At 44.8% G+C, this 27,782-nt stretch overlaps 2 protein-coding genes across 2 annotated transcripts in view; one reads left to right on the forward strand and one right to left on the reverse strand.

Annotated features, from left to right (window-relative positions):
• Positions 1-242, reverse strand: part of ORC1 (origin recognition complex subunit 1) — a 48,817-nt gene extending 48,575 nt beyond the window's left edge. The window contains exon 1 of the mRNA XM_068238972.1: positions 13-242. The gene's annotated coding sequence lies outside the window, so the exon portion shown is untranslated. The remainder of the gene's footprint in view (positions 1-12) is intronic.
• Positions 95-27,717, forward strand: PRPF38A (pre-mRNA processing factor 38A). Its single transcript, XM_068238975.1, has 10 exons — positions 95-248; positions 2,651-2,810; positions 16,277-16,398; positions 19,697-19,782; positions 20,700-20,810; positions 21,612-21,721; positions 21,966-21,992; positions 23,297-23,397; positions 27,361-27,409; positions 27,502-27,717. Exons 1-10 carry the CDS (start codon positions 119-121, stop codon positions 27,542-27,544), a joined length of 939 nt encoding a protein of 312 aa, XP_068095076.1. The 5' UTR covers positions 95-118; the 3' UTR covers positions 27,545-27,717.
• Positions 27,718-27,782: the final 65 nt, after the last annotated feature.

Here is a 27,782-nt window from a genome sequence, read left to right on the forward strand (position 1 = left end):
CTGCTCACTTACCTCCAGCTGGAAATTTCCCGCCACCAGCACAAACCGGAAGCTGCGTTATCGCCGGTCCGTGACGTCACTTCTGTGCGCCGGAATCTGCTGGTTAGTGGAGTGAAAGATGGCGAACCGGACAGTGAAGGATGCGCACAGCGTACACGGGACCAATCCGCAATACCTGGTGGAGAAAATCATCCGGACCCGGATCTACGAGTCCAAATACTGGAAGGAGGAGTGCTTCGGCCTGACCGGTGCGTGTGACGTGTTTCCGGTGCTGGCTGCTCCAGGGTCACTCTACAGGCTTTTTGTGGGAGCTCTGTACCAGAGTTGTAATAAGATGTAATGGCCCCTAGGCAAGGCGGTAGATTGGGGTCCCCCTTGTGGTCTTTTTGGTAAGCTGAAGTGGATAGAGGCCAAAGAAGGTGGCAGGTGGGCCCCTTAACACCCACTAGGCCCCAAGCACCTGCCTAGGTTGCCTGGGGGACGATCCTGCTCTGCTCTACAAAGAGAGGAGGGCGCTAGTCTACTTTAGGGGAACCAACTGGAATGCCCACAGAGGAACAGCTGCTTCCTGCAAACTCACTACGTTCTGTCTTGTTAGAGTGACCAGACGTCCCGGATGGTACGCTGTCCCAGGCTGCATGAGGTCCTGGGAAACGTCCGCTTTCAGCAGCGGGACTTCCCGGCCTCGGGACTCTGGTCACTCTAGTCTTGTCCACTAATTTTTTCGAAATAGGGGGCCTGGGGGAACAACCTCCTTAAAGGACCACTATCTTGAGAAATACATGTAAACACATACCAATGAGAAATATCTTTCTTCCAAGGTAACATGAGCCATAAATTACTTTTCTCCTATGTTGCTAACACTTACAGTAGGTAGTAGAAATCTGACAGAACCGACAGGTTTTGGCCCAGCTTATCGCCTCATGGGGGATTCTCAACATGGCCTTTATTCTTTATTAAGACAACTAGTAGACCCAAGCCCATTTTAAAACGGGCGCTAGGTCTATCTTTCAACAGTGTGCATGCGTGCGCACCTGCCGCTCTCGCGCGCGCACCCATCTGCCCGCACACACGCAGGCCCGGCTCACTGGCCCCGTCCTGTCTCAACGACTGTCCGTGCTGCGCATATGCGCAGTAGCATAAAGCACGAACCCAGCTACACAAAGAAAGGCACACGCCGGGACACAGGGGTTGGTACTTATCCGTTAGCCGGGCGCATCCGGCAGGTGGCGCTAATTACTATTCCCCCTCCAGGCCGACATGGATAGTAGGGAAAGATGTAACTCTGGTGGAGTTTTGTCGCCACCTAGAGGATGCGCCCGGCTAACGGATAAGTACCCAGGGGTTTTATTATAGAGGAATTCCTGCAAAGGATTTATACAAATATGCCAGCCAGCCTCCCTGCTCGCTGCACACTTTTTTGGCAGTTGCCATTCACTAAGTGCTTTTGAAAAACATAAAACACTGAGAACTGTGCGCAAGCAGTTCCGTGTCCCGTAGGGGCTTAAAACACGATGTGGTGACAAAATGCTGGTAAATGATGCAGAAGGGTGTCAAATGCTTTTCTGCACAGTAGCAGAAAATAATTTTACATAGGCTAAACAAGCCGCTGAGCAGAAGTCTATGTGATTCATCTCAAAGTAGGCTAGCATCGAGGGGAGTCCACAGACATAAAATGGTGGCTATGTGTAGACAAGAGCCCCAAGATTTCATGGGGTTCAGGATAGCCCAGGGATTTGTTGCCATGAAATGGTGGTGCAGGATAGCTGAGCGGTTCATAAACAGGAAATGGGGGTTCATGGTAGTTTAGGGTTTCGAAGAAATGGGGGTGCAGGATAGGCTAGAGGTTCATAGACCGGAAATGAGGGTGTAGGGTAACTTAAAGGTTGATAGACACAGGGTGCAGGATAAAATAGAGGTTCACAGCCAGCCCTCTTCTTTCATGTACGATTAGCGGCACAGAGCAGGAAGCATTGTTTTATCATTTGCACTAATCTCACACACAATACTTGTTGTGCTGGTAGATAGGCTGAGCTGTGCAGGTGGCATTCTCTGCAGATAGAAGGTAACACATTTCAGTAACTGCTAAATCCCTTGTTATGTATAGATCTGAACTGGGGCAGTGTTCTCCCCAGACTTTTTTCCAGCTGGGTGGCATGACAAAGTAGCCGGGTGGCATGAAAAAGAAGCCAGCTGGGGCGAGATGAGAAAATGCAGGGCCGGCGCTTCTCTGCTCAACTTTGCTTACAACATAGGAGGAGGTGAGCCGATGACAGCCCGGGTGCTCACCAAAATTAGCCGGGTGTAATGCGCGGCTAAAAGAGCCTGGGGAGAACACTGTGGGGATTGCTTTTTATCAACAAAAGTGGAATATGACTTTAATGATTGGTTTCGGGCAAGTTTTCACTACTGTGGAAACTGGGCCGAATTCGGAGAGTTCCCTGCAAGCGAACCGCACGGGGAAACTCTGCCATAGGAGACTATGGCGCCGCCGGCCGAATCGCTTACCTTAGCGATTCGGCGGACATTGCCGTCAGTTTCCATTCGGGAGACTGCGAATCCCATAGCCGTGCATGGTGCGCGGTGGCCAGTGGAAACGGGCCCTTATACTCCTTTGGTAATCAGAATGTTTTCTCCTCTTACCCTACAGCGGAGCTGGTGGTGGACAAAGCCATGGAGCTGAAGTATGTTGGAGGGGTGTTTGGAGGCAACATCAAGCCCACTCCTTTTCTGTGTCTGGCCCTGAAGATGCTGCAGATCCAGCCAGAAAAAGATATTATTGTGGAGTTTATAAAGAATGAAGACTTCAAGTGAGTTCTCAAAATTATATAAACTTTAATTATCACAATATCATTCCATGAATCGCTCTATTACCATGAAGTTCATTGCAAACACTTTGGGCTCTATTCATAAAACCTTACCACAAGTTTTCTCCCATCGTCCTCCAGGACGGCTGCTGCTGAGACATTTGGATGTCTCCTCCCCACCTGGAAACACCTGAAATATTTTAAATTGATTAATTGCCTGTGAGCCCATAAAGGAACTCCACCCTCCTTACATCATCAGTTTTTTGTTTGTTTCCCATTCACCCACTGGATTCACCTGGATAGGTCAGGTTTTATTATGTTGTGAATGGTATGGGTTTTTGCCTGGGGCGCCCATATCTTACATAGAGTAGGTTTATCTACTGTCTAGATGTTGGCTGGGGCTGGTAACTGTTGTTTCAGCCTGGTAGGAGAGTTTTGGGGGATGTCCTACCTATCTCCTATGTCTCAGGCCGGGATGGTCTGATCAGCCGACGTTTCCGCCCTGATTCCGGCGTCTCCACTGTGAGGAGGGAAGTAGCGGTGGCGAAGTCTCGCGGGATGAGACGTCGGGCTGGCCGCATCACTTCCGCTAGCGGCTGATTGGTGGCAGACGAGACTTCTGGGCGGCGTCTTGCACCAGGAAGTGCGACTGGGTAAAGGCGCACTTCCCCTAGCCACGAGGAGACGCCGCTCACGCTGCAATGGAGCAGACGCATCCCTCCGACAATGCAGCCGATGAGACCCAAGCAAAACGGGTAACAGCCCAAGGGTATGTTAAGAACATATATAACCTCTACCAACCCCGTTTATGTAGAGCTTGTTATTGAGGAAGATTGTTTTTCTGTTGTTTTTTCTTGCAGAAAGCCAAACAGAGAATTAAATGCCGGGTTTGCAATGCAAGGCTGCAGGAGGGGGCAACCAAAAATATATGTAGGGATTGTTATGCAGAATCTAAACAGCCTGCTAGTCAGGCTGCAGAGACTTCACAAACTACTCAGGCTTTATTAGAGTTAATGAAATCTGTAAAGGATGAAATTTCAAATACATTCACTGCATTTAGATCAGCCCTGGCAGTAGAGGCAAAACAACCTCAGATACAGGGTGTCGGGTCAACTGCCTCATCCTCCCATACGGCGGATTCAGACAATCATTCTATTTTTATAACGCAGAACGTGCCTCAGAGTTCTCCTCAGGCTTCAGTATCACAGGTCCCGTCAGGTCAGCAGGCACAGGGTCCCCTTGCTCTACTGGGGGGGGGCTCAATTTTCCTCAGAAAATTCTGAGGAGGAAGGTGAAGCAGTTGAGTTAGATTCTGACGGTTCTCAAAAATCTAAGGTGGTAAAACCGTCACGATATTTGTTCTCTGCTGAAGATACAGAGGAAGTTTTAAAGGCGGTGTATGAGTCAGAACAAATTAAGACTGACAGTCCGATTGTTTCTGTTCGGGACAATATTTATAGGGGATTGGGTGCCCAACCTTCAAAAGTTTTCCCTATACATGACTCAATAAAAGAGCTTATAAAATCTCAGTGGAAGGACCCGGAAAAACGTTTGTTTGTTCCCAGGTCCTTTAAAAGACGTTTTCCCTTTAAAGAGGATGAGGAAACGCCTTGGATTAAATGTCCCAAGTTAGATGCAGCATTGGCCCAGTACTCAAAAAATTCCGATTTATCCTTTGAGGATGCTGGGGCCCTAAAAGATCCCATGGACAGGAAAGCAGAGGTCTTACTTAAGCGCGCATGGGATGCAGTGGCATTTTCATTTAGACCCGCAATTGCATCAATTTGTCTGGCCAGGAACCTGGTTAGATGGATTGAAGGATTACAGAGTCACTTAGTGGCAGGCACCCCTCATGAAAAGATTTTAGAGTCATTACCGGTTATTTCCAAATCTATGGCTTTTGTGGCTGATACAGCATCTGAAAGCCTAAGATCCTCGGCTAAGGCCGCAGCCCTAGTCAATTCCTCTAGGCGGGCAGTTTGGCTAAATGCCTGGGAGGGAGATTCAGCATCAAAACACAATTTATGTGCAATGGAGTTTCAGGGGCAGTTATTGTTTGGTAAAGATCTGGATTCAGTATTGGAAAGATCATCAGACAAAGGAAAGAGGTTTCCCGATAAAAGGAAAAAGGTTCTTAAAAGACCTTTTCCAACCAGAAGGAATCCTTCAAGGGGGGAATCCTCTAACAGGGGTTCCTTTCAGTCCAGAAGATGGTCCTATAACTCAGGAAGGGGTAGGGGCTCCTTTTTATTTAACAAGCCCCAACCCGCTCCCTCAAAACCCGGAAAGTGACTATCGGGGGGTTGGGGGGAGACTAAGTTATTTTTTCCCGGCCTGGGAAAAAATCACAGACAGTCCTTACATTCGGGACATAATTCGTTCCGGATACAGGATCGAATTCAGTTCCTTTCCTCCTCCCAGCCGACTGTTGACGGAAGTACCGAGGGACCCGTTAAGGGCGCAAGCACTAAGGGAATCGGTAATTTCGCTATTACAGAAAAATGTAATCAAAAGAGTACCTCTACAAGATCATTTTCGGGGGTTTTATTCGAGGGTTTTTCTAATCCAAAAGCCATCCGGAAAGTTCCGCATGATACTAAATCTAAAGCCCTTGAACCCTTACATTGTGGAGAAGAGGTTTCGCATGGAAAGCATTGCCTCCGTCAGAAATACGATTTGGCCGGGAGCATTTCTGGCGACGTTAGACCTGGAGGATGCGTATCTCCACGTTCCTATTCATCCGGCGTATCAGAAATTTCTAAGGTTCGCAGTCCGGTTCGGAGAGTCAGTATGCCACTACCAATATCGGGCCCTTCCGTTTGGGATCTCGTCCGCCCCGAGAATTTTTACAAAGATAGTGGCGGAGGTAATGTCTTTCCTCCACCTCCACAATGTAAGGGTTCTACCGTATTTAGACGATTTTCTCTTTCTGGCAGGTTCAGAAGAAGCCTTAAAGAAGGATCTAGATTTTTCAATCAAAACTTTATCAGAATTGGGTTGGATTATAAGCAGGGAAAAATCCCAGCTAAATCCAACCAGGAGACAAATCTTTCTAGGATTACTTTGGGACACAGAGTCGCAAAGGGTTTATTTACCAGAGGACAAAATAGGAAAGATAATTCAAAAAGTTCAGACATTCACAGGAGGTACCAGAGTGTCGCTAAGGGACACCATGTCTCTCCTGGGGCTAATGTCTGCAACATTTCCGGCGGTGGATTGGGCTCAAGCCCATTCACGGACGGTTCAGGAATGGTTTCTGTCAATTTGGGACAAAAAGCAAGCTTCCTTAGACAAATTTGCAGTTCCCCCAGACCATGTCCAGGAGTCTCTGCAGTGGTGGAGTTATCCACAGCACTTGTCTCAAGGGAGACAATGGCTCCAGAAATCCCCAGCAAAGCTTTACACGGATGCCAGCATTTGGGGGTGGGGGGCCCATTATTTAAGTTACCAGGTGCAAGAGGCACCAGAGTGAAGGATCTGAGAGATCTCGCGCTGGACATAATGTCTTGGGCAGAGTTGAATACACTGTCGCTTACAGCAGTACACATTCGGGGGGTCAGGAACAGGTGGGCCGATTCCCTCAGCAGAGGGATGACGATGGAGGCAGAATGGCAGCTCAACCAACAAATATTCCTCGAAATAGTACAGAAGTGGGGGCAGCCAATCATCGATCTATTTGCGAGTCCACACAATGCAAAAGTAAAGGATTATTGTTCGCTGCATCCAACAATGCCGGTGAATCGTTTGGATGCACTGACGGTGGAATGGCCGTCAGGACTCCTGTACGCTTTTCCACCCTTCAAATTAATTCCCAGAGTGTTGAGGAAAATAGAAATTTCAAAATGCAAAGTGATTTTTATAGGTCCTTGGTGGCCCAAAAGGACCTGGTTTCCTTTCCTTCAACAGCTAGTGGTCAAGGGTCCGTGGCACCTAGGCAGCAGGGCGGACCTCTTAGTTCAGGAGGGGAAATTCCATCCGGACCCTCAAATGTTGAACCTGACAGCCTGGATACTGAGGAGACTATCCTAACGAGGCAGGGGTTTTCAAAGAAAGTGGTAACCACGTTGGTTAATTGCAGAAAGTTAACGACGAGGAAAAAGTATGAAAAAATTTGGAGAGCTTTTGGAAGTTGGAAAGAAAAAAATGGGGTCACCTCAAATGACCTTAAATTTATTTTGGAGTTTCTACAAAGTGGTGTAGATATGGGACTAGCAATCAGTTCGTTAAGGGTTCATGTGTCAGCCCTTTCAGTTTTTCTCAATAGACGATTGTCAAAAAATATTTTCGTTAAAAATTTTCTTACTTCGGTTGCTAGATCCCAACCGGTGCCAGGGAAGTTAGTGCCTCCCTGGGACTTAGCTTTAGTTCTTGATTTCTTAACGTCAGACAAGTTTGAACCATTAGCACAAACTTCACTTAAATTCCTTACCTTAAAAGTGGCTTTTTTAGTCGCCATTACATCGGCTAGGCGAATAGGTGACATCCAATCTTTATCCATTAAAGATCCATACATGGTAGTACACCAAGACAGAATAGTCTTTAGACCTGATCCAGCCTATTTACCGAAGGTCGCTACATCCTTCCATAGGTCACAGGAAATAGTGCTTCCGTCCTTTTCTACAGATCCTAAGAATGATAGGGAACGGAAATGGAGTACCTTAGATGTCAGAAGGGCAATCCTAATGTACTTAAATCGTACAAAAGATTGGAGGAGATCTAGCCATCTATTCATCACCTATGCAGGGGCAAGTAAAGGTCTACAGGCATCTAAGGGTACGATTGCAAGATGGGTAAAAGAACTTATTGCCTTAGCTTATAAGTCTGCTAGCGCAGTACCTCCTACAACTTTAACAGCACACTCAACAAGATCATTAGCAACATCTTGGGCAGAAAGATCAGGGGCAAGCTTAGACCAGATCTGTAAAGCTGCAACCTGGGCAAATCAAACGACATTTATCAAGCACTACCGAGTTGAATTGCTGTCAAGCCAGGACCAGACCTTTGGAAGAAAGGTTCTACAGGCCATCATCCCTCCCTAAGGTAAAATTTCTCGCTGGTCTCAGCAGCAGCCGTCCTGGAGGACGATGGGAGAAAGCCCCAGCTGCTTACCTGTAGCCGAGTTTCGGCGAGTCCTCCAGGACGGCTGCCTGAGTTCCCACCCCTGTGTATATGTATATGTGTATATATATATATATATATATATATATATATATATATATATATATATATATATATATATATATATATATATATATATATATATATATATATATATATATATATATATATATATATGTATGTAGTTACATGTATGTGTATATATACGGGGGAGGTAATATTCATGGTTCAAAAAAAAAAAAAAAAAAAAAGATAACTATAAATGAATGGATACTCGTAATAAACTGATGATGTAAGGAGGGTGGAGTTCCTTTATGGGCTCACAGGCAATTAATCAATTTAAAATATTTCAGGTGTTTCCAGGTGGGGAGGAGACATCCAAATGTCTCAGCAGCAGCCGTCCTGGAGGACTCGCCGAAACTCGGCTACAGGTAAGCAGCTGGGGCTTTCCACTCAAAACAGCGGACTTTCCCGACCATTTAGCAAAGTGGGCATTCATAAAAGCTGTTCCCGCATGAAAATCTACAATCCCCCAGCAGAGCGAGAAATTTCCGCCTTCTGCTGTGTTTTTCTAGATTTATCTAGAAAAAAGTAACAAAATGGCCATTCATAAAGATTAGAGGAAGCGGTATGTGGACGGGAAATACCGCTTCCTCTGATTTTGCGGATTACATACAAGTGAATGGGACAGACCTCCCAGAGAGAGCAGTGCACGGAGGGACTCTGCCGGCTGAAGTGTTTCCGCATGCCTTCCGACAGCTTACCGCCAGCCTTCAGCGGGAGATCTCCGCACTTGCATCGCAACTGGCAACATTTTTATGAATTACCACCCAGAAGTCTAAAATACCGCTGCGGTATTTTCCCTCCAGGAGTTTTTTTGACACAAATTTTTTATGAATAGAGCCCTTTATATCAAACATTTAGAAGGAGCCCGAAGTGAGAGGCATATGGAGCCTGACATATTTATTTTCTTTGAAACAATGCCAGATGCCTGACCACATGGAAAGTGCATTATTCTTATATTAAAGTGGACCTGAACTCAAAACATCTTCTCTGCTCCAAAACATACGCAACAGCATAATGACCTTTAAAGAGTAACTGTTAGCCCCCAAAGTGAAATTTAAATCTGTACAGCAATGTTTTATTTAGTATTAAAGTGATCAAAAATGCCAATGCGTTCTGCAAAAATCAATATAATTTTGCTACTATGTAGCCTTTTGCCCACGCTAACGACGCAAAGCCGCATATCAGATACTGATGACGAGCATGCAGAGCATGCCTATGTTTGCCCGACCCCCCTCTCCCCCCTCTCCCCCCCAGGACCAGGTGCCGATCTATTTGCACCACAAACAGCTGACCGCTCTGACACGGAGACAGAGCGGCAGCACTTCCAGCCGGAGCACCGCAGAGCAGCCGCCGCCGAGTCACATGTGAGAGAATCACATGTGAGAGATGCACGGCGGCGGCTGCTCTGTGGTGCTCCCGCTGGAAGTGCTGCCGCTCTCTCTCCGTGTCAGAGCGGTCAGCTGTTTGTGGTGCGAATAGATCGGCACCTGGTCCTGGGGGGGAGAGGGGGGTCGGGCAAACATAGGCATGCTCTGCATGCTCGTCATCAGTATCTGATATGCGGCTTTGCGTCGTTAGCGTGGGCAAAAGGCTACATAGTAGCAAAATTATATTGATTTTTGCAGAACGCATTGGCATTTTTGATCACTTTAATACTAAATAAAACATTGCTGTACAGATTTAAATTTCACTTTGGGGGCTAACAGTTACTCTTTAAACAAAAAAATTTTTTTGTTACAGCTAATGCAAATCCTGATACCTGCACTGTTTCTACTTCCTGATTCATGGAAGCAGACATATTAACATCCTGTGCTGTTAAAGAGAATCTGTATTGTTAAAATCGCACAAAAGTAAACATACCAGTGCATTAGGGGACATCTCCTTTTCCTCTCTGTCACAATTTTGCCGCTCCTCGCCGCATTAAAAGTGGTTAAAAACAGTTTTAAAAAGTTTGTTTATAAACAAACAAAATGGCCACCAAAACAGGAAGTAGGTTAATGTACAGTATGTCCACTCATAGAAAATACATCCATACACAAGCAGGGTGTATACAGCCTTCCTTTTGAATCTCGAGATCATTTGTGTGTTTACTTTCTGTCCCCCTGCAGCTCTCATCCACTGAATACTAGTGACAGGCTGATCATTTCTTCCTGCAGACAGCTCTGCCCTGTCTGTAATTCCTCAGTGTGTGTCAGCCAGCTCCTTTCACAGCCTAACAGAGGAGGATTTTTATCCAGCTCTCTTCTCTCACTGATAATAGAGCAGAGACGCTGCTGGCTTATGTAAATAACACACACACTGGAGTGTGCATAGAGGGGCTTGGAGAGGGGTGTGCATAACAGATCAGCACGGAAGAGTTGGCAGCCTTCCAGACACAGGGCGACAAGTCTGACAGGGGAAAGATACATTGATTTATTACAGAGACGGTGATAGAAAGTGCTGCAGTAAGCCAGAGCACATTAGAATAGGTTTAGGAACTTGTAGGATGGTAGAAAAAAGGATGAAATTTTCCCAGAACGTCTCAGGACAGCAACCCTGAGACTTGTCTCCCTCCAGCATTCAATGGACAGGAAGCTAGATAAAACATTTGCATATTAGATTAGATAGGGATTAGATAGGTGTATATACACATGGTTTCCCCTTACCCCATCAGTTGTTATCCTGTCCAGCAGGATGCTAGTGGTGGGGATTTGGCTGGCCACCCATGCTTGTTGCAGGAGCCGCGGCTTGTGTGATCCCCCTAGTCTGCGCAGGCTAGTTGTCCTCGCGCGGGATCACGCTGCACGCTAGAGCCTTCCCCAGGATACGGAAGTTCGTCGGATTCCGGAAGTCCCGCCCGCGGATCACGTGTTTGGCACCACACGTGACCAGAAGCCGGAAGCAGGAAGTCTCCTGGCCCGGCGTGCGCTCCAGAGCGGCGTTTAGCGCAGATTCCTCCTTGCTTACGGAGGTGGAGGCTGGCGTGACTTGTCGGAAAGAAAAATCTTCAGGACTGGTAGGATCTTCTGGGGCCTGTGATAAATGTGTTTTATTCTGTGGGCAGGGCAGGAATAATAGCAGGGCTATTAAACTTACTTAGTCACTTTTTTCAGTGTCTGTGACTATGGAGGCTGCCGGCGGATCTTCCTCCCAGGGCTCTGTGGAGTCAAGCTCCGTACCCTCTCTGGTATGCATCATTTGTGGTTCTATGATTCATATTAGCACTAATCAGAGGGTTCTCAGGCTGATTGATATTTTTTTTATGTTTTTCTGTTTTATTATAGCCTAAAACTCGTAAAGTGGATGGGAAATCAGAAACTAGAGCTGATAAGACAGAACTTCCCAGCAGACCTGATAAAAATGACAGTGACAAACCCAAAGGCTCTGCAACTCACAAGCCCTCCAAGAAATGTGCAGTGTGCAAGGGTCACTTGTCATCATCTTCCTCTAAACCCTTATGTCAATCCTGTACAGAGAAGGTTGTCAGGGAGGAATCGCCTTCAATGTTTAAAGACTTGAAAGGATGGATTAGAGCCGAAATTTCCTCAGCGGTGGAAACCATGAAAAGCTCGGCCGCCTCGCCACCTAGGGCAGAGGGGTCAATGCCTGGCCCCTCTGGCTCTGTGGGGATTAAACAGTCAAATCCAACCCCTGCTGATAGTCCCCCTACAAAAAAGAGAAAATTAGATGTTATGCTTTCAGAAGATTCAGAAGGATCTGATGCAGGATCGGAAATTTCTTCTTTTGATGAAATTCCTTCAGAGACAGATAAGGTAGAAGAAAAGGGTAGCAAGAGTCATAAATTCGCCTTTTCTACGGACTTTATGAAAGAATTGTTAGAAGCCATGCACCAGGCAATGGGGATCACTACAGAAAAGTAAACGTTAACACCCCTAGACCAGATGTATGAAACGTTGTCAGACCCTCAGATGTCGTTTATACCGGTACACAATAGTCTTAAAGAAATCATTAAGAGAGAATGGGACAATCCTGAAAAGAGAGCCTTTTGGCCAAAATCTTTGGCCAAGAGATACCCGTATAGTGCAGAGGATCAGAAGTTTTGGGGAACCGCGCCTAAGCTGGACCCCTCTTTGTCTAAGGTGTCCAGGAGAGCGGATCTACAATTTGAGGACTTCGGTTGCTTGAAAGATCCAATCGACAAGAAAATGGATAACATCCTAAGGAGAGCATGGGAAGCGGCGTCATTAAACTTCAAGCCGTCTGTGGCAGCTACAGCTGTGGCTAGGTCCTTGAAAGTATGGTTGATGGAAGTACAATCACAAATAGCATCTGGGATATCTAGAGGGGATATATTGAATATGTTTCCCAAGATCTTACATGCTACAAATTATTTGGCGGACGCGGCAGATGACTCGGTCCGTCTGACTGCTAGAACCACAGCTCTAGTAAATTCTGCCAGAAGAGGAGTATGGGTAAAGACCTGGCAGGGAGATACGTCGTCCAAATGTAAACTATGCGGTATCCCATGTGAAGGCAGACTTTTGTTTGGAACAAAGCTGGAAGAAACTTTGGAAAGATCTGCTGATAGTAAGAAGAACTTTCCAATTAAACGGAGGAATTTTCGTTTCAATCGCTCCTTTCGTTCATCAGGAAAACAAGAAACGGAGAATAAAAATACCCAGAAGAGAAAGTGGGTACCAAATAAGATGCAACGACCAAGAGGAAATCCGGCTTACACCAGTACGAACCCTCCATCAAAACAATGACGCCAGAATCCCGGTGGGCGGCAGACTGGCCCACTTCCTCGAAAGATGGCAGGAAACATTCCAGAGCAGTTGGCTGTTATACATAATCTCACAGGGATACAAAATAGAGTTCATCAGGCGCCCACCAACGCAATTCTTTGTGACTCCCTCTCCAAACACTCCGGATCAGTCACAGGCACTGTTAAAAGAAGTAAACACCCTCCTGGAAAAGAGAGTCATCAGGCAAGTACCAAGATGCCAGGAAGGCCTAGGATTTTATTCCCCTGTGTTTCTCATAAAGAAACCCCAAGGCAGTTACAGATTTATCCTGAATCTGAAAAGGCTGAACAAGGCAGTACTTTACAGGAAATTCCGAATGGACAACATTCGCTCAGTGGTAAACCTACTGCAGGAAGGCTGTCTGTTAACCTCATTGGATCTCAAAGACGCATACTTGCATCTTCCGATTCATCTAGAGTCGCAACAATTCCTGAGGTTCGCAGTCCTTCTTCAAGGAGAGGTAAGACATTTTCAATTTAACGCTCTCCCCTTTGGGTTATCATCAGCCCCATGGCTATTTACAAAAGTCATGGCAGAGGTTCTAGCTGTTCTGAGATTAAACTCTATTCAGATTATGGCCTACCTGGACGATTTATTAATTTGGGGTCCCTCTGTCCAATCGGTGGAACTTCAAATGAAGTTTACACTGGATTTTTTGCAGTCACTTGGGTGGGTGATTAACTGGGAAAAATCATCCCTACAGCCGCAACAAAATATGGAGTTTCTTGGCTTTGAAATCTGTACTGCTAATAAGAAACTTGTTTTGCCTCCCAGAAAGTCGACTTTTTTACTGAATTCTGTTCTTTCTTTTCAGAGCAGGAGGATAATTTCGATAAGAAAAGCTATGGCATTACTGGGTCTGTTGACTGCATCATTCCCAGCAGTACAGTGGGGTCAACTTCACTCGAGAATACTTCAGACCTGGATCTTATCCAAATGGGACAAACATCTATCCTCCCTAGACAAGAAGTTCCAAATTCCATGGAGTGTCAAACATTCTCTGCTATGGTGGCTAAAGACAGAGCATCTCTCCAGGGGAAACCTTTGGGATTTTCCAACCCAGGCTGTTATAACGACAGACGCAAGCTCCTGGGGTTGGGGAGCACATCTGAATACTCTTCTGGCGCAAGGGCAGTGGTCTGCTCATCTTCGCAGACGGTCTTCAAACAGCAGAGAATTGCAAGCTGTATGGGAAGCACTCCAATCATTTCAGGCTCATATTGTCCAAACGCATGTGACTATTCGTACAGACAACAGTACAGTAGTGGCCTATCTCAACCGTCAGGGGGGCACCAGGAGCAGTGGTCTAAGATCCCAAGCATCAAAGATTCTGCATTGGGCAGAAAGGAATCTACTTTCCCTGAAAGCGTTACATCTCAAGGGGACCCTGAATTATCTAGCAGACTATCTAAGCAGACAAGATCTCTCCCAGGACGAATGGAGTCTGAACGAATAAGTGTTTCAGAGGATAGCAAATCTCTGGGGGGCCCCACAAGTAGATCTGTTTGCGAGACGAGCCAATGCGAAATGCCGTCTATTTTGTTCTCTGTGCCCGCGGGACGATCCATGGGAGCTGGATGCATTTTCAATCACCTGGAGTCATCACAAGATGTATGCCTTCCCTCCTCTGCATCTTATCTCAAGAGTGTTGAACAAGATATGTCGAGATCAAGCACAAGTAATCCTGATTGTTCCTTTCTGGCCAAAGAGACCTTGGTTTGCTCTGCTAAAACGTTTAGCTACAGATTATCTGATTCTTCCAGGTCGTCAGGATCTTCTGACACAGGGCCCAGCGCTTCATCCCAACCTGAGTCTGCTTCGGCTTTCGGCATGGAGCCTGAATGGAAAATACTAAAGGGCAAAGGGTTCTCTAATAAATTATCGGAAACACTCATTCAGAGCAGAAAGAAGGTTACCCGCCAAATATATCAGAAGGCATGGAAAACCTATAATTCATGGTGCTTGAAGAACGAGAGGGACTTGACACATTCAAATTCTGTATTAGAATTCTTACAGTGTGGATTTGAGAAAAGCCTTAGCATCAGCACTTTAAAGGTACAGGTATCGGCTTTAAGTGTCTTCCTGGAGAGAAGGTTAGCTGAGGAGGAGTATATAATCCGGTTTTTTAAAGCAGCAAAAAGACTTCGACCAATCGTTCAGTCAAAAATCCCTTCCTGGGATCTAAATACAGTACTACAGGCCTTATGTGAACCACCTTTTGAGCCGATTGCAGAAATATCTGAAAAACTGTTAACCCTAAAGACTGTTTTTTTGCTGGCAATAACAACTGCCAGAAGAATAGGGGAACTCCAGGCTCTTTCAATAAATGAACCTTATTGCATCATCAGCGATGACAGAATTACTCTGCGTCTAGATGTATCCTTTCTGCCGAAAGTATCCTCCAAGTTTCACAGATCCCAAGAGATTTTTCTACCATCTTTCTGTAATAACCCATCTAATCAAAAAGAGAGCAAGTTGCATTGTTTAGATGTGAGAAGATGTATGATCGAGTACCTTCAACGTTCCAAATCATGGAGAAAATCTAATGCTCTCCTGGTGCTATTTGCAGGAAAATTCAAAGGCAAACAAGCTTCGAGACCAACTATTGCCAGATGGATTAAACAAGCCATTGCTTTAGCCTATGTTCATCAAGGAAGGCAGCTGGTGTCAGCAATCAAGGCACATTCAACCAGAGCAGTCTCTACTTCATGGGCAGAGAGGGCAGGAGCTACTATTGAGCAAATATGTAAAGCAGCCACCTGGTCGAGTCACAATACGTTTGTCAAACATTATAAATTAGATGTATTGTCAAATTCTGATTTATGTTTTGGCAGGAAAGTGTTGCAAGCTGTTGTCCCCCCCCCTAGTTTGTTCTTGTCTATCATCTCAGGGTTGCTGTCCTGAGACGTTCTGGGAAAGACAAAAATTACTTACGGTAATGTCTTTTCCAGAAGACGAAAGGACAGCACCCTTACTACCCACCCGGATATTTCTTATTAAAATTTATTTGAAGCATCATTCTGTGTGGAGTCTTTTTTTTTACAACTGATGGGGTAAGGGGAAACCATGTGTATATACCTATCTAATCCCTATCTAATCTAATATGCAAATGTTTTATCTAGCTTCCTGTCCATTGAATGCTGGAGGGAGACAAGTCTCAGGGTTGCTGTCCTTTCGTCTTCTGGAAAAGACATTACCGTAAGCAATTTTTGTCTTTTGTTAGTCTCTTTAATGAGCTTATCTACCATGGCAGTCGGGACATGGGAGAGATCAAATTACTTGTGATTGTGATTAGAAACAAATGAGGGGAATTAGACAGGCTAAACTCTAAATACATACAGGGTGCATTTCTCTGTTTTCCTTCTTACTGTGCACGAGTTCAGGTCCACTTTAAATACAGAGGAGTCATTCAGAGGTACCATAAACTGAGTTGCAGCCCAAGCATATACGACTCCACTGGAAGATTTCCTAGAGATGGTGTTGCCAGATGTCTAACCGGGTTTTATTTGACTTCATGTATTTTCCTATTTTCCTGGGCAGGTATGTCCGTGCACTCGGAGCTCTGTATATGAGACTGACGGGTACAGCCACTGACTGCTACAAATATCTGGAGCCCCTTTATAACGACTATCGCAAAGTGAAAACTCAGAACAGGAACGGAGGTAAATCATCTCTGCGGGATAAATGTGGAATGCAGAGTGGCTTGATTTACGTACGATGCATTTTTTAAGTGGTTCTTAATACAGATAGTCCTGATTTTACACACTATATACAAATGGGCAAGTACCGTATATTATTATTATTATTATTTAGTATTTATATAGCGCCGACATATTACGCAGCGCTGTACAGTATATATATATATATATATATATATATATATATATATATATATATATATATATCTTGTCACTAACTGTCCCTCAAAGGAGCTCACAATCTAATCCCTACCATTGCCATAAGTCTATATTATGTAGTGTAAGTACTGGAGTCTAGGGCCAATTTTTTAGGGGGAGCCAATTAACTTATCCGTATGTTTTTGGAATGTGGGAGGAAACCTGAGTGCCCGGAGGAAACCCATGCAGACACGGAGAGAACATACAAACTCTTTGCAGATAGTGCCCTGGCTGGGATTCAAACCAGGGACCCAGCGCTGCAAGGCAAGAGAGCTAACCACTACGCCACCGTGCTGCCCATATATGATATGATATATATATATATATATATATATATATATATATATATATATATATATATATATATATATATATATATATATATATATATATATATACATATACATATACATATATATATATATATATATATATATATATATATATATATATATATATATACACATACATATACTCAAATAATCGTATCTGGCAAAAAGTATGCAGAAAGGTTCAAAAACCATATATTTGCACATAGGGATAAAAGAAGGCCCTAAAACACCGCACCACTCTGTGGGTTGCCCTGGGGGACCCGTTTGTGAGTGTACCTTAATTGCATTCAGTTTTATTCTGCAGAAATGTAACTGATTAGCTTCCAGGCAAAGTGAAATATAGTTTAACCTTTTCAGTAATTTAACAAATAATTTTTAGTCCCTAGAATATTTTTTAAGGTGTGGTTAATTTGTTGGAGCAGAGAGTAACATTTTTCTCTATAGTTAAAGTGGACCCAAATTAAAAATACAAGATTTCAGAAATAAAATCTATTTTCTAAATTATGATAAATAGCAGCCTTTTTTTCAGCTGCATGATGACAGATATAAAATAGTTTACATTTATTAGAGGAACCCCTCCCTTCCTTTCATATTGCCGGGACAGAATCCGGCAGACTGGTGGAGTAGGTGGTGTCCGGCAAAGGAGGAATTGCTAATGGCTGCCACCTGTATAACCCTAGTTATGCAAAGAGAAGGGTGAAAAGCATGCACTGAAATGCTCATAGGCTTTAAAGAGAATCTGTATTGTTAAAATCGCACAAAAGTTAACATACCAGTGCGTTAGGGGACATCTCCTATTACCCTCTGACACAATTTCGCCGCTCCCCGCCGCATTAAAAGTGGTTAAAAACAGTTTTAAAAAGTTTGTTTGCAAACAAACAAAATGGCCACCAAAACAGGAAGTAGGTTGATGTACACATAGAAAATACATCCATACACAAGCGGGCTGATTACAGCATTCCTTTTTAATCTCAAGAGATCATTTGTGTGCTTCTTTCCCCCTGCAGCTATCTTCCACTGAAGTGTTAGGCTGTTTCTTCCTGCAGAGTGCAGACAGCTCTGCCTGTATGTAATTCCTCAGTATGTGAAAGCCCAGCCAGCTCAGAGGAGGATTTATCCAGCTTGTAAAAGATAATAGAGCAGAGAGAAGCTGCACTAATCTAAATAACACACAGGCAGTGTGCAGAGAGGAGTCTGGAGGGGGGAGATGCATCACAGAACCACAACACTGAAGAACTTGGCAGCCTTTCAGACACAGGCTGACAAGTCTGACAAGAGAGAGATAAGTTGATTTATTACAGAGATGGTGATAGTAGAACGTGCTGCAGTAAGCCAGAGCACATTAGAATAGATTTTGGAACTTGTAGGATGGAAGAAAACCGGATGAAATTTTTGTTACGGAGTCTCTTTAAGGAATGTTTATTTATCTTTGTATGTGTCAGAGTGCTGCAACTAAATATTTTGAATTAAAAAAAATGTTTGGTTTGGGTCCGCTTTAAGATTTAAAGGGAACTGGATGTAAGAGAGACATGGAGGCTGACATATTTATTTCCTTTGAAGCAACGCAGTTTGCCTGGCTGTCCTGCTGATCCTCTGTCTCTGATAAAATTAGCCATAGACCCTGAACAAACGTGCAGATCAGATGTACCTGAAGTCTGACTGGATTGCCACATGTTTGTTTCGGGTGTGTGATTCAGACACTACTGGTGCCAGAATGATCAGCAGAACAGCCAGGCAACTGGTATTGTTTAACCACTAGCCGCGTCTACGACAGTATATCTACGCCCTGCAGGAAGACTGTTCCCGTCACAGGGGCGTAGATATACCCCTCCCACTCGCACTCTCACTGCCGATCATTAGAGAGGAGATCAATGTTCCTGGTTATTGATCTAAGTCCCTGTGTCAATGATTGCTGGCATCAATGAGATGCCTGCGGTGATTGTAACAAAACTGAATTACACATGCACACATTACTTCCTATCGGCAGGAAGAAAATGTGTGAGGACATCTTGTGGCGAAATAGTAAAATTACACCTACATACATTTGTTTCAATAAAAAGACTTGCACATGCTATACAATTAACATCCCACACTCTCCCATAAACACTGAAATAAAAGTTTGCATTGTAAAAAAAAATAAAAAAAAATAAAAAAAATTGTTACCTCAGGGACTGCACTTTTTTGATATGTATGTCAAGAGGGTATATTACTTTTATTTTTTAAAATTTGGGCTTGTAAATAGTGATAGGTGTAAAACTAAAAAAATGCACCTTTGTTTCCAAATAAAATATTGGCACCATATATTGTGATAGGGACATTATTTAAACGGTGTGATATCTGGGACAAATGGGCAAATAAATTAGTGGCGAAAAAAAAAGATATGGATCATTTTGTTATTATAAGTAGTGATAAAGTTATTGGCGAATGAAAGGGAGGAGTGCTGAAAGGTGAAAATTGCTCTGGTCCATAGGGGGAAAAAAACACTCAGTGGTGAAGTGGTTAATAGGAAATAAATGTGGCAGCCTGCATACGTCTCTCCCCTCGGTTCCTCGTAACCCTGAGTATAACTATTGGGCTGTTCTCTGTCTTGTTAGATAGGTGTGTATCCCATCTATGGCCCTGCAGTGCTTGTGCTGCTTATTGGACTGAGGGACACAGAGTCTGTGCACACTGCCTAGTTATTAATGAATGTATGTGCAATCCTGCCTTAATGCAATCCTTATGTCTTCTAGAGTTTGAACTGATGCATGTGGATGAATTCATAGACCAGCTTCTCCACGAGGAGCGTGTCTGCGATATCATACTGCCTCGTTTACAGGTGAGGGGTCGTGTGATGTCACATGATGTGCCGCTTATAAACCACATCATGAATGAGCACCGGATGTGTCTTATATTGAATCGTAGATGAGATTATATTAACCTTTTCAGGACTGGCATGTTTCCCCTAGAGGATCCATTTCCCTGGTGATCTAGTGTCTCCACCCCCTTCCTGAAACTTTTCCTGGAAGTCTATGGTGCAATTCCAAGCTGTATACAATTGCATTCAAGCAGGAGTGTATCTGTTATGTGTAGCATAAGTAAACATTCTGTAATTATGTGTAAAACCTGATACCGAGGAGCAGCTTCAAACTTCTGTCATGTCCTGGCAAGCAAGCGTCGTCCTGTGCTTCCCTAGCCTAATCTATATTGCAGAGCTCCCCCACAGCAGAAGCAGTGCTGCTCTCCCCTCCCTGCCAAGTCCAGCACTGTGCTTTTTTTCTTCTCTTTGCCTCCTGCTCGTTCCAGTACCCAGCATCTTTTCCTGTATGTCACATGACATGCAGAAGACTGGCACTAGAGGGAGCAGGAAGCTAAGTGGGTAGGCGCACAGCGCTGGTCTCCGGCTGGAAGGTGAGATCAGTGCTGCTTCTGCTGCGGAGGAGCTTTGCAAGGCTTGGAACATGGGGGAAAGGAGGCCTAGAACAGAATGGTAGTGCAGGAAGGATAAAAGGGGTACAAAGGGGGACAGAGGGATGGAAGGTGGCACAGGGGGACAGAGGTTGAAGCAGAGGGAACACTGAAGACACAGGGGGACACAGTGGAAGCACAGGGGAACGGAAGTGGCACAAACAGATTCAGTTTAAGATTGAACTTGCAGTCCCTGCCTCCTTCATGAACCCGTGGACTATCTGTATAAAAGATGTCATTGAATTATCTACCCTGTAATCCGTCACCTGTGTGATTTGTGTCTTGCAGAAACGCTTTGTGCTGGAGGAGACGGAACAGCTGGACCCGCGTGTCAGCGCTCTGGAGGAAGACATGGATGATGTGGAGTCCAGCGAGGAAGAGGACGAGGAGGATGATAGGGTACGTGATGTCACCATGCCATCATTTTACATAGGCTTCTGCATATTGATAAGCTTGTCTGTGGATTGCAATTCTTGAATAGAAATAGGCCCTTATTCTAAGTTTTCTTCTAGAAGATATTCTCTTATCTTCTGTTTCAAATAACTTTAGTAACAGACTACCCAGCAAGCTCATGGTGAACCAGAACTCCTGGGAGGGGCTACAAAGAGCCAAAAAGGCCTCTTACTAAAATGCTATGCAAAATAAATATTTGCCAGCGGTTCTGGAGGTGTGGTTAGCTTTCAGGGACAAAAGATGATTTGCATATTCAGCAGTGATGCATTGTGGGACACTTCAGAGCTCACTCCAACCTGAATAATTGCTAATACCATCTGTTTTTAAGAAGGCAAATACGTTTTCAGTTCTCTGCAGTTGAAAAAGAGTAAAAAAAAAAAAAATATACACAAAATTATTTTGGGTCTTTTTTTTACTTGTTAGTGGCTTAAAATGCATTTTATTGAGGAGGTGTAGAAATATCTCCTGGGAGAAAAAGTGAATTGAATAAGGGCCTTAGAGTACAATAATAATTGACATCAGACATTAACAGATCAACCTTGAATGCCGGGTGCAGTAAGACCTGCTAAGTAGTGGTTGGTTATGTCCTGCTTATAGCACCCTTACTAAACTTTAGATACAACATTTGCATAACCTTGCATCAACTTTGCACCCCATTTACCATCCCTAGTGTTTGTGAAATTTGTGTGCAAAATGTCTGCACTGCTCATTTCGGCATACACAGTATTGTTCATTTTTGTGCCATAGGGCAGAGACCCGTCTCCAGATCACCACAGACGAAATTATCGGGATCTGGACAGACCGCGCAGATCTCCTTCACCTCGCTACCGAAGGAGCCGCAGCCGCTCGCCTAGAAGGTAAGATGGTCGGGGTAGGAGAGCAGCACTTCCTGGTTCTGTGCAGTGGAAGAAACATGGCCTCTGTTCAGCAGTCTGGGATTCTGTGTTCATTGTATTGCTATTACTTCTCTGCCGCGGCCCGTGCGCCTTGCCCTGCCGCGGCCCGTGCACACTGCACTTCCGGTGCCGGAGCACACTGCACTGCTGTAGCCTGTGTACATTACTCTGTGTACATTACTTACCCAACTGCTCTTTCTTTCAGGCGCAGTCGCTCCCCCAAGAGGAGGAGGTGAGTAACTCTTATGATTGTAAAGCTAAGGGAGGGTTCCTCAAATACTTTAAACAAAGTGTCACTTTTCTCTAGACAGGTCGCTGGGAAGATTGTGAGTGATAGTGGGATGGGGGATAAATGTTTGGCATATTTAACTTCCTACCAGATTTCCATTGACTAATTTTCATACAATAAAATAAGACTTATGGTGCTCATACACGGTACAAAAAAAATGTTTAATTTTCCCACTTATTCGACCAAAACAATCGAATCAAAATAACGTTAAAGAGAATCTGTACTCTAACATTTTTACAGCAAAAAGCATACCATTCTATTCCTTATGTTCTCCTGGGCCCCTCTGTGCTGTTTCTGCCACTCTCTGCTGCAGTCCTGGCTTGTAATTGCCAGTTTTAGGCAGTGTTTACAAACAAACTAACCAGCTTGTGATAGGCTCACATAAACAGAGTGTGTGAGTCATACAGAGTGTGCAGGGGGCCTGCAGAGTGTGTATCGCTTCTATCCAATCACAAGCAGTGCTGCACATTCCACACATTCAAGCCTTAGCCCGACACACGCGACAGAGGAAAGGAGATAAGATTTATTACAGAGACAGTGCAATTAGGAAAGGCTGCAGTAAGCCAGAGCACATTAGAACAGGCAAAGGAACTTATAGGATAGAAGAACTAAGGCTGAACATGTTGTTACAGAGTCTCTTTAAAATAATGTATTTTTCTATCAAGAAAAAAGAATAGATTATCCAGTTTTTTTCAATAATAATCTGATCGGACATGTTGGAAAAATCTTCATATTCAATCTAACGGAATAATCAAACAAAATGATCTAATCGAAAAAAAAAAAAATTGTACCATGAGTGGACACCGTTAGTCTTTGTTCCACATTGTCTTTCCATTCTGATCTATTCAGCAGCTGCCCTGCGCCTCCTTGATCGCGTTCCAGTAGCTGGGAGCGTTCTGTGTGCGCAGCAGTTTGTAAAAATTGCTACTGCGTACATGCCGAATGCTCCCAGCAACAGGAGTGAGATCAAGAAGGCTGGCTGCCAGGGCTGCGCATGCGCAGTAGCCACAACTGGCTCAGCTGGCAAGCTTTCTGATGGGCATAGCTGCTGAAGGGATCAGAGCGGAATAACCGCGTGGGACCAGAGGGCTGGGAGAAGCCCCAGGTAAGTTAAACTGGGCACCTTACTGTCACTTTAGGTACCCTCTAAAATATCTGCATGTGTGGCAACTGATTTAGTGGATTTGCTTGTATTTTCCATAATGTTTTCATGCTAATATTTTCATTTGTTGTCTTTGTGCCTCCAGCCCGTCACCTCCACGCCGTGAAAGGCACCGAAGCAAAAGTCCCAGGAGACATCGGAGCAGATCGAGAGAGAGGCGCCACCGGTCCAAATCTAAATCTCCAGGCAAGTGCCCTCTGCTTTCATTTCTTGCTTGTTTGTCCATGTCTGAGCGCTTCTTCACAACTGTCCCCAAACCATGCCACAGAAGAAATGGTCCGCACTTGTTCAAGCTGCTCTAAACTTTATTGAAAGCGTATCATGGGTCACATAAAGCTGACATGTTTTCGGTCTCAAAGGACCTTAAAGGGAACCAGAGATGAAGCACCCTCATGTATTTTACCATATAGATCAGTGGGAACATTAGAGAAAACACCTACCTTGCTTTCTGTTTCATTCTGCACTGCTAAGCCTGCTTCTAATCAGCCCTGATAAAATCCCAGACTGAGCCTTTATTTATAGCTCAGTCTGTGTTCTCTCATGTATTTTCAAGTCCAAGCCTGCCCCCTGCTGGCTCTGCTCAGGAATCATTATAGCTGAGTCATTATAGCAAAGCCAGAGTGAATGCTCAGTCGGGGATTTTATCAGGGCTGATTAGAAGCAGGCTGTGCGGTGCAGAATGAAACAGAGAGCAGGGTAGGTGTTTTCTCTAATGTTCCCACTGATCTATATGGTGAAATACATGAGGGTGCTTCGTCTCTGGTTCACTTTCATCATAAACCTGAATCAAAATCTGATTCTTCTATTTGCACATTATATACGTTGTATATTTATAAACACAGGGAATGTGCCTTGGCTTCCAGGCATAACAGGGAAAACACTATGAATCTGAAGAGAATTGATTAAATTAGCCTAGGCGGAGATCAAATGTACAATCTGACAGCATCACGTATCCGTCCGAGGCTGGAACCACCATTCTTCCCATATCGCGTTACAAAGGACATGCTGATGGTAGAGGCAGAGGGAAACGGGTGAGTCTGTGGGCGGAGTCTGCTGCCCCACGCCCCCAGCTGATGACATGCTAGGCAGAGGAAGAAGCCAAGAGAGCTGATGGTAGAGGCAGAGGGAAACGAGTGAGTCTGTGGGCGGAGTCTGCTGCCCCACGCCCCCAGCTGATGACATGCTAGGCAGAGGAAGAAGCCAAGAGAGCTGATGGTAGAGGCAGAGGAAAACGAGTAAGAGTCTGTGGGCGGAGTCTGCTGCCCCACGCCCCCAGCTGATGACATGCTAGGCAGAGGAAGAAGTCAAGAGAGCTGATGGTAGAGGCAGAGAGAAACGAGTGAGTCTGTGGGTGGAGTCTGCTGCCCCACGCCCCCAGCTGATGACATGCTAGGCAGAGGAAGAAGCCAAGAGAGCTGATGGTAGAGGCAGAGGAAAACGAGTGAGTCTGTGGGCGGAGTCTGCTGCCCCGCGCCCCCAGCTCATGACATGCTAGGCAGAGGAAGAAGCCATGAGAGCTGATAGTAGAGGCAGAGAGAAACGAGTGAGTCTGTGGGCGGAGTCTGCTGCCCCACGCCCCCAGCTCATGACATGCTAGGCAGAGGAAGAAGCCAAGAGAGCTGATGGTAGAGGCAGAGGGAAACGAGTGAGTCTGTGGGTGGAGTCTGCTGGCCACGCCCCCAGCTGATGACATGCTAGGCAGAGGAAGAAGCCAAGAGAGCTGATGGTAGAGGCAGAGGGAAACGAGTGAGTCTGTGGGTGGAGTCTGCTGCCCCACGCCCCCAGCTGATGACATGCTAGGCAGAGGAAGAAGCCAAGAGAGCTGATGGTAGAGGCAGAGAGAAACGAGTGAGTCTGTGGGTGGAGTCTGCTGCTCCACGCCCCCAGCTGATGACATGCTAGGCAGAGGAAGAAGCCAAGAGAGCTGATGGTAGAGGCAGAGGGAAACGAGTGAGTCTGTGGGCGGAGTCTGCTGCCCCGCGCCCCCAGCTCATGACATGCTAGGCAGAGGAAGAAGCCAAGAGAGCTGATGGTAGAGGCAGAGAAAAACGAGTGAGTCTGTGGGTGGAGTCTGCTGCCCCACGCCCCCAGCTGATGACATGCTAGGCAGAGGAAGAAGCCAAGAGAGCTGATGGTAGAGGCAGAGAAAAACGAGTGAGAGTCTGTGGGTGGAGTCTGCTGCCCCACGCCCCCAGCTGATGACATGCTAGGCAGAGGAAGAAGCCAAGAGAGCTGATGGTAGAGGCAGAGAGAAACGAGTGAGAGTCTGTGGGCGGAGTCTGCTGCACCACGCCCCCAGCTGATGACATGCTAGGCAGAGGAAGAAGCCAAGAGAGCTGATGACGGAGGAGGAGAAGTAGGCGGCGGCGTACAGCGGGAGAACGAAGTTTGCAAGTGTACCGCCGGGAATGAGAGCCGCTGAGCTGCCGGGACTTGCACACAGAGCGGTGAGGGGGAGCGCAGAGCGGCGAGGGGGAGCACAAAGCGGGAGGGTGACAGACCGGTGTCTTTTCAGTGATAGAAAACACAGCTGTAATGGCCCTTTTTAAAATTGTAAAATACATGTAAACACATACAAATAAGAAATAGGTTTCTTCCAGAGTAAAATGAGCCATAAATTACTTCTCTCCTATGTTGCTGTCACTTACAGTAGGTAGTGGAAATCTGACAGAACTGACAAATTTTGGACTGGTCCATCTCCTCTTGGGGATACTCGGCAGGGCCTTTATTCTTTACACTACATGTGAGTCCGCAAGTAGAGTACCCTACTGCGAGTACACTACATGCAAAATCAAAAATCGATTTTCACTGGGTGCTAGCAATACATGAAGAAAAACGCTGCATGCGTTGGAATCGATTGTAAAAATTGGAATCGCTTGTGAAATTGCATCAAAATCGGAATTGCATGTAATGTTAAAGAAACCACGTGCTGCATTTTTATTTATTTTTTTGCCTTTTTCTTCTTGTGTTGCTGGCATTCAGTGAAAATCGCATTTTGGAATTGGAAATTGGAATTGTGATTAGCAGTGTAAAAGCAGCCAGGAAAGGATTTTTATACAAGAATTAGTAAGAAAAAAAAAAAGCCCGCCCCCATCTGCAATGTGCCCATTACTGTGGCCCCCTCTGCCCCCCCTACACACACACACACACACACCCACACACACACCCACACACCCACACACACACACCCTGGTTAGTGACTACTCCCTGCTGGCCAGGAATTGCGTCACTGGGATTCCCATCAGTCACACTGCCAGCGTCTCCCATTAACTTGTGCATGATCTGTGCGGTAACGTGATGCAGACTTTGCATGAGATCGGATGCTTCTGGCACATGACGTTGCACCGCAATAACTCTCTGCAAGGCTCCATTGACTTACATTGCACTCACGGCACAATGCCAGTGTGCAAGGGGCCTTCATGTCACCTGTTATGTTCAAGCGAGCCTAAAGGTGGCCACACACGATACAATAAAATGATCCGATTTTATGGCAATTCGATAAAAACGATCAGATTTTCACAAAAATCGAAAACTTTTTTTTTTTTTTTTTTTTTTTTCGAGCAAGAAATCTTATCGGATTTTTTATTATTTTTTATTTATATAGCGCCAACATATTACGCAGAGCTTTACAAAGCACAATAATACGGCAAAGGGAACATAGGTACAACCAAGAAATGTACAGTAGTCTCAAGCAGCGCAAATATTGCAACAAAACCAGTAAACATTAGGAGGATGACCCTGCCCTTGCGATAAGTCTATCGGGAGTGCTGGATTTTTCTGATCAATTTTTATGAAAATTGAATGGTGTAGGGTAGATTGTCAATTTCCTTATATATACTTCCAAGCCATTTTCTCAGTTTTCAATCATTTTTTCATAATTGGGTAAAAATTGAACACAGGTACATTGGTCATATTTTAAAATGTTACAATCAGTAAAAAAAATTTATTGCAATTCTTGAATTGAACAGATATTTAAAAAAAATTGTAATGTGTGTGGCCAGGTTAACCCTTCAGGCAGCAATGCAAAAAAAAGAGCGATCTACAGACAAGTCAATATAGTATCCTAGCGGATAATATTGCTATGCGTATTGTGTGATTGTAGCAAGCTGGAGATCGGTTACTAACTCACCTACTGTTTTCTATGAACAGCCCACCATAGGAGCCACAGACACAGGAGCTACTCCAAGTCTCCAGAGAGGTAACTAGCGTCACTGTCATTCATGTTCAGCCATTTATATATATATATATAACATCATTTATTCAGCTCATTCCTGCCGTTACTTCTTTCAGGTCAAAGAAGAGTCATAAAAAGAGCCGACGTGGCAACGAATGATCAGACATCATCGCCAATATCGTTCCAGGATTCAGAACTTTTTGTACATAAGACATTGACAAGTTTTTTTGTTTTTTTTCTCTCCTGTTAGGATTCAATTTTATACATCCTGTTGTTCTCCCATCGATACCCGTCTGTGAAGACGTTTTTAATAAAACTGATTGGTGTTGGGATATGGTTGAAATGGACTATTCCTTTAAAGCAGTAGGATCAGCCATACTATGCCAGGGGAAAAAAA

The sequence above is a fragment of the Hyperolius riggenbachi genome, chromosome 6, assembly GCF_040937935.1.
Source record: "Hyperolius riggenbachi isolate aHypRig1 chromosome 6, aHypRig1.pri, whole genome shotgun sequence".
In the NCBI taxonomy this organism is placed as follows: Eukaryota; Metazoa; Chordata; class Amphibia; order Anura; family Hyperoliidae; genus Hyperolius; species Hyperolius riggenbachi.